The sequence below is a fragment of the Heliconius melpomene genome, chromosome 10 (genome assembly GCF_056956725.1).
Source record: "Heliconius melpomene rosina isolate 202511_hmr_F chromosome 10, ASM5695672v1, whole genome shotgun sequence".
Classification (NCBI taxonomy): domain Eukaryota; kingdom Metazoa; phylum Arthropoda; class Insecta; order Lepidoptera; family Nymphalidae; genus Heliconius; species Heliconius melpomene.
The window spans coordinates 16,906,359-16,914,693 of NC_140398.1; the positions used below are offsets into that span (position 1 = coordinate 16,906,359).

General features: G+C 32.7%; 1 protein-coding gene across 1 annotated transcript; it reads right to left on the bottom strand.

The window, feature by feature from the left end:
• Positions 1-2,789: 2,789 nt before the first annotated feature.
• On the bottom strand, positions 2,790-4,288 carry LOC146535978 (ubiquitin-conjugating enzyme E2 N). Its single transcript, XM_085191814.1, has one exon. The coding sequence runs from the start codon at positions 4,031-4,033 to the stop codon at positions 3,578-3,580; it is 456 nt and encodes a 151-aa protein (XP_085047940.1). The 5' UTR covers positions 4,034-4,288; the 3' UTR covers positions 2,790-3,577.
• Between the last annotated feature and the right edge of the window lie 4,047 nt (positions 4,289-8,335).

An 8,335-nucleotide genomic window follows, 5' to 3' on the forward strand; every position in this document is an offset into this window, starting at 1 on the left:
ACAATTGCTTAATTGATTCATTTAAAATGTGCACTAATCACGGAAATGAAAGTTCTTATTATACTCTACTCTTGTGACATATCTGGCAAGGTGCTATTTTATTCTTATGACAGTTTTATATTCTTTTTTTTCAGCTTCACGCTGTGTCTACCTGCATTCAGCAGAGTAGGCAGAGGGAGCCCAGTGTTAAGACGCTCCGCTCCCCTCTTTTCGCCGAATTCTAGGCTTTCCGTCTTGAATGTCGGACCTCGACGCCGCGCTATGCCTCGACACTAGAACGAAGAAATTAAAATATTATTTATTTAATTTCCTCGAGTGGGAATCGAACCCAACCAGTCGTAGAGTTTATTTGGATGAACGCTAATATCAGGAATTACTATTTCGAATTAAAAAAACGTTTGGTGTTACTCATATACAATTTTTAATTATTTCCAAATAAAATAAATAAATTTAGATAACATATACAGACCTTATTTAAATGACTATATGAGGGCAGCGAGTAGTAAAAATATTTTTATTATTATTTTAAATGGGTTTTTTACCAATAAAAAAATATCATTAATTTCTGTAGAAAATAAACGTAAAGTATTACTATTCATTTTTAACCCGCAGTTAAAACACGTTTTACGCTAGTTATTTTGCTATCACTAAAGTCAGTTGATGTACAGTTTAGAGAAAAGGCAATATATTATTTTTATCTAATTAATAATAAATAATTATATCGTACATCGGTAAGATATATCTTAATATTTTTTTATCGCAAAAATTTAAATACAGACATTATAAGTGACATGACATCAGTCATAAATAGCTAAATTTAATTGTTTTGTGTTGCCACATAAAATATGTTGTCATATTTGAATCTGACATATTCGTTTTATAACTTTATAATAATTATTAACCAAAATTCCAACTGAAAATTTTCCTAACCAGTTTTCAAAATAATTTAAATAATTTTGAACTAATATTTATATAGTAAAATATTTTACCTTATCAAGTAATTAGGTAAAGGAGCTTCACGCTTTTTCCACCATAGCACAGAACCTAAGACCAGTCAAGGCCCGTCCTTCGCTCTCTACACAAATTAAAAACATTGCGTGTTGACTGTTGAATGGCGGAGATCAATACCGCGCTCAAATTATTCTTAGTTTTTTTAGCTCCCCGCTGTCCGGCATTTAGCAAGGTAGGCAAAAGGAAACTTAGTGTTATGACACTCCGTTCCCATTTAGACATTTCCGTTTCCCAGTTTCCGCTGAATTCTGGAGGTTATGTGTATTGAGTGGCAGAACTTAACGCCGCGCTTCGCTTCCTTACTGAGCGAGGAAATTAAAATATCCAATATTTCATTTCCTCGAGTCGGAATCGAATCCACGACCGGTTTCGTTTTGTCACAGGCTTATGCCCCTGCCCCACTCGATTTCATTCTAATATCACATTTCTTTATCGTGAAAATATAAAATCGTAATCTCATAAAAGCTACTTGTATTATAATTGTATTAATAATTTTAATAACAGAAAATATTATAGAATTATAAAATCGTAAAAGTAATAACAAAATACAATTGATACTTATCTTTAACTACATTCATCATTAGATAAATAATTAAAAAGTTCATAGTTCATCCCAGCAGTACTTCTATAATGTGATATTTAAATGACACATCAAGTCTTGTGAATATATGAAATAGGTAGTTTAAAATGTATTTTATTTGTATATTATATTAGAATAGTGCAATAAATTGATTAAAACCAGAGATTTGTTTTGTAACTGACACACTTGAAACACTATAATTAAAGAAGTGAACTGAATTTAAATACAACAGTCATAGGTTTAATTTTTCTTTAGTTTCACACAGTATTCTGCACATAGCAGGGCAGGCAAAGGAAACTTGGTGTTAAGACACTTCGTTACCATTAAGACATTACCTTTCCCCACTTTCCATTGATTTCTGGAGGCATGCATACAGATTAACAAATCTAAATGCCTTACTTAGCCTTGTTACCAGAGCAAGGATAAGGAAAATATTTCATTTCCTCAAACCCACAACCTATTACAGGGTCATACACTTGTACCGCTGCACCATGACTGACCTCTAGTTTAAATATCATTTTACAAATATCTTTAATGCTATAATATGAATCAGTATTTTTTAGATTTGGTAAGACACTGGGTTCTACCATAAGCTATCCTATAAGCTAATAGTGGAGAACACAAAAGTAGCTTATTATTTATGATTACACATAAAGCCAGTCTTAACACTAGGTTCCCTCTGCCTACCCTGCTGTGAGTGGGATAAATTGCGAAGCTGATTTATTTTTTCATTATTTATTATTTTTTAAGATTCACATCTTATCCCACATATAGCAGGCTGCCTTTCATCCAAATTTGAGAAATTTTGTATTTATTGAGTCACAATGACATTGTTTAAAATGGTATCTGTTGCATAGTGTAGTAAATTTTAAATCAAATTACTTACTTTTTATTACAAATCAATTCCGTCCCACATAAAAGAAGCCTACACACTTCTAAAGGTGTTTTATATAATACCCTCCTTTATTAAATTATGTAGATGCAACTGTCTACAATTTTATAGTGCAAATTAGTACTGAAGGCTGTTTGTTCAAGTTTCTATGATAAAAAAACCTTTTAATGGAAAGGAAAAATTAGATCTACCTATTGATAATGACGATGACATGCAGTCATCGTCATTATCAATAGGTCCAATGACATAACCTATTTATATATTCAAATAAGTTTTTCAGAATCATTCTAAATCAAAGTACTGACATTACTTATCTATAGTTTATTTTTAAATTATACACAAAAATGTAGCACTGAGTCGAAACACACAAAACAGGGAGGTGGTCCACTGTGAAATAAAATAAGAATTAGCATTTGTTTATTATGTATTTTCAAATTGCTCACAAAGCCAAATTAAATTTACATAAATACAATTTACTGATAACTTTTTATACAAGACGTCAATTGTACACAAGATTCTTTTTAAAATCATATTGTGGAGATTATCACTGGAAAATAAATTACTTAACCTTGCACTTTCTATGACAATAAATCAGTATTCATAGAGATCAAAAACAGATAATAACGCATTGTCTTGCATATGCTGATAAGGTTTACAAAGGCATTAAACTTTGTGACAATACAACTATCCTTTGTATAAAATTAACCAAATTTGATCAACTATGAAATATATACATAAAGGTATCGATAATTTCATTATTTAGCTATTTATAGTAAAAAAATATGCATACCTAATATCATAACGAAGCTACTTGTGATAAGGTAAACAATAATCTGTGGGATTTTTGGACTACACTGAGACAATGAAGGGCGAGGTTAGAAGAAATGCAAGAGGTTGACCGGAGCGGGCGCGAGGCCGGTGCGCCGCGGCGACGTTTACCGCCGACAATAAAAATTTATCCACAATTGTCTCTTCACAAGTTACTCAATCTAGGTTGTAAAACATAACTTGCACTCTTAAAATCATGATATATATGTTAGATACGTCCACTTAGTGTAGCGCGTGGGGGAGGCACTGGCTGCGACGAGAGGCGCTCAGTTGTCCATGGCGTATCTCCTGGTCCACTCCTTGGCGTTTCGGATAGCTTCGCTCTCGTTCACTTTCCATAGCTCTGCGACGTCGTTGGCCAGCGGATCGTCAGGGTTGGGGGCCGATAGTAACGCCTGGATCGACAGGAGCACCGTGCGGATCTGCAGTGCGGGGCTCCATTTGTCTTTCAAAATATCAAGGCATATGCGACCCAGTCGATCTATATTCGGGTGATAAATTTTAGTAATAAACCTAACCTTAGGCGCTGACATAGGGTAGTCCTCTGGAAGGAATAGTTCTAATTTGAATAGACCTCCCTCGAACGGCGAGTCCTCGGGGCCGGTAACGATTACGTGGAAGTAGCGTGCATTGTTCTCACTCGGCACCGCGCTGATTCCCGGCACCGGCTCTTGCATCAATCGCTGTGTCTCTTTGATTATTCTACGTGGTAGGGCTGCCATTTTATTTATGCGGTCTAGCGCAATTTGTCAAATGAGAGCATGTAATCATATAATCGCCTAAAATATCAAAAAGTCTTTGCACTGTACGTGTAATTAACTTTTTTGAGGCACGTTCTACTAATTTACTAATTAAAATAGCACATTAGCCATGATATTGCTGAAAACGCAACTACAAAAGCGATGTTAAAGTACCAACTTCAATTTTTTTTGTAGAGCATAGACCATAGCCCAATTTTGTTCGTCATAGACAACGTCGAGAAGTCTACATTGAGAGATTTATAAAGTTATTATTTAACTTTTTTTTACTTTTCGTTGACATACGAAGATTATTACATATTTTATAATTTTCTCGTTTAATATAAATAATTCATATCATAATTTATTGATCAAATACATTTTGTAAAATAAACGTACATAAGAGTATTAAAAATATATATATATATATAACATTCACAGATTACTTGAATAATAAAAAATGTTAATATTTTTTCTTAATTTTAATGTTTTTATTGAATTATTAAAATTTTTAATTACCGATAATATTTTTTTTAGCTGTCATGAGATAGAGTAGAAAGTAGAAACAAAGAAAACGAATTTATATATTCCGATTTATATTAAAATTTAAGGATTTGTGCCACAAGATGGCAATGCTTCGATATACAACATATGTTTCCACTTCGTAACAGTTATTCTACTACCCGTGAGATGGCGTTAAAATAAATTTAATGATTGATATAAACTAAATTAACATTTAAATAGAATTTTATTTTTATACGTTAAATGATTTATCCTATATCTTATAAAACAAATCGCTTTTCGTGTCTATCTGAACTTTCTAACTTTTCTTCTTCTAAACCACCCAACGGATTTTTATGCGGTTTTCACCATTACGTCGAGTATTTTTATAGAAGGTTTATATATAGTTTATTATTTGTACATTCTTATGTAAATTAACATAAATACGATAAATGTGTATAAAGTTCTACCCGTTGAGACACTTTCGCGCATGCGCTGCTTTAATGGTAAATACTACATGAAAAAAATGTACTGGTGTATTGTTCCTCTTAATAAGATCTACAAAAAAGTCCGCGACGGTATATTCGTATCTTTTAAGAATAACGTGTAATGATCATTTTTCTGTCTAAAAATAATAATTTCAATATATTTTTTATTGTGAGTTATATATTTTTTTCCATAATGGTACTAATCCTTATCCTTTAAAATACTTTATTAATTTTCTACGTTAAGCGAAGATAAAATTTGCTTTTTACACTATTTCGAAATTGCGAATAGTTTTACAGAAAAACGCATTTAATTGTTGACACATCCCGCGGCTGACACATCAGCTGTGCCGACTCAAGTTTTACTTATCCCTTACTCTCAGCATATAAATAAGTATATTAGTTACGTTGGCCATTTAATGTAGATCAAAACTGTCTTTTACTGTTTTCATTTTAATAAGTACTTTAGAAGTTGTTACAATATCAAAAAACCCTTGCTGCGAAACGGCTCGCCACTCGCAATGCGTCCGCCGCGCCCGCCTGCCTTACACGCATCGGTGGTTCAGTGGTAGAATGCTCGCCTGCCACGCGGGCGGCCCGGGTTCGATTCCCGGCCGATGCACTCTATTTAATTTTCCTCACAGGCAGCCACGTAGTGCTTGCTTTTCATCAGGGACAGAATACCCTCTTCAGCATTAACCACAAGCTTGCCAAACCCGCCTGCCTTTATAGCAACAAAGATTTAGATGCGTTTGAACGTATTGGATAATTGGAGTTGAATGTATTATTTCAGCGCGATATATTTGGTTTCATATTTTTTGTAGTAGTTATTAGTAGGTAGGTTTTTGTTTATAATTTCTTCCGTTTAAAAATAGTTATTTAACTATCTAAAAATAGTCATTTAAATATATTTTAATAAGTACTTGAAAATATTAGTAGCACAGATTTAAAATTACGGTACCTACTAAAAAATCCTTGCTGTGTAAAACAATTGAATAATCCTTATTGAAACTACGAAAATGCGGGTTGCATTAGGGTTTAATTAATTTTCACATTATCTTAAGTGCTTTGGAAACATATATATATGAATAATCCAGTAGTAAAAGCGGGCGTAGCCGCAAGAGGGTCGCTAGTATAATATAAATTAGAAACTGTCGTACATGTTTACTTCAGTACTTGCGAATAAATATTTAAAATCAGTCTTAACTTTTATTACGTATTTTAATGATAAAGCTAAGAAATAGACGATAAATAGAATATACGAGTGACATTAGTAGTGCTTATTTTCATCTATATCCATGTAAAGTAATTTATTAATAAATCATATGAAGTTATACAATAAAAAATAAAATAAGTTTATATTGTGATGCTGATTAACATTATTTATGATTTTTTATTTACTTACTTAATGCTCAAAAATAAAGCATCAAAAGACTAAATATAACATTAAGTGGATATAACACAAATCACTTAATGTTGTACAAAGGCAATATTTGGTTATAGGATAAAAGCGATTTGCTCGTGAATCTCTCTGATTGCCTCCATTGTGTAGCGTTCGTGTTGCAAGAGTAAACACATACAAGCGGAATGGAGAGATGCAATAACGTGTTAGCGTTCTATTTATTAATACCATTATTTATAATAAACTAGTTTTTAACTGCGGTTGCGCTTCCACAGTCGAATCCAAAGCAGGGTAGACAGAGGGAACCCAGGAACCTAGTGTTAACACACTCCGTTACCAATTGAGATAAAGCGTTGAGTGATATATGATATTGCCACAGCAAGGGAATCAAACCCGCAACCGTAGTGTTACAGTCGCACGTGGATGTCGCAGTTGGATGCACTTAAGTATGAACTTCATACTTAAGTGCATCCAACTGTATTGCAATACGAAATTTTAATCTACGCAGTACAATTCCATGTTGTATTATAAAGTTATAAGCCGGAGCTATGCGTTCAAGCATTCTATTTGTAATAGCGTATCTGCTTGTGCCTTTGATAGCATCCTCCATTGCTAGTGACAAGGGATTTAGTGCAATCGTAAAATTATGATAGTGGCATAGGTATAGCATAGCTTTTAGTTGGGGAACTAAATTTGTTCATCTATGCTTCTTTCGTATACATAAAACATGATTTAAGCTTGTTTGACTGGCGGAACTGAACGCCACGCTTACTGCCACATGGAATATCCTTATTGGGTACTTTACTTGGGATAAAATTTAAATTATAATCACTTTCAAGGATACAATGATAAATTCAAGGATAAAATTTAAATTATAATCACTTTCAAATTAAAATTTAAATTATAATCACTTTTAAGGTTCAAATTTTGTTAAGAAATCAATATTTTTTAAAATCTTAATAGACATAAAATATATCAATAAAAAAATAAATCTTAATAACTACCTACATTTTTTTTTTAAAAAGTTCATTTAATGTAGGGCATGTATGAAAAAGTTGATGGCAAGAAAGGAACTCCTTATCAACACATTAATAAACAATAAATAAATATGAATTGAACCTACAATCGTCGCATTTCTAGTCAAGCGGCCTATATAAAATGGTTAATAATAATAAATATCCATGGCATATCAGTTTCAGGCGAACCAATCTACTTTACTTCCATGCACAATTTCCGTTTGGTGGGGCAGCTGTCCCCTCTGCTTCCGCAACACGTGAAATAACTCACTCTGACGTCTTAATATTGCTTAAGATTAGAGTTTCTTATGATTCGTATTTTTATATATTTCTGTACCTGTCCTTCTGTTACGGGAAAAAACAAATCAGACAAGGTAACCAGTGTATTTACACACACTTTGATTCTATTTATAATTGAAAAAAATTAAAAAAATACATACACACAAGATATCCTAAATAACAAAAAGAAATAACTAATATAAAAACCGTAAAATAATTCCGCAAAGCTGAAATTAATTTTAAACGTTATTGCTCTATAAAAGTTCTGCAGACTTTTTATATTATACCTACCGTTAAAGTGGACATAAGAGTTGCGCCATAAAATTATTGGAAGATGAGACATTACCGATGTTTTGACGTAAAACCCTCGCCGCGAGTTACGGGCTCTTGAAATTTCTGATAGGATTTTCTTTTTAAATAAAATTGTGATTTTTTTTAGCTTCATGCTATATCCCCCATGTAGCCCCATGTAAGTCGGAAGGAAAGCGTAGAAAGGAGTGTCTTTACTCATTGAGTCCTTTTTGCCTTTGGGAAACAAAAAAATCGATAGTATTTACAACAAAACAAGAGATAAATATAAAGCAACGTACTGAACTACACACAT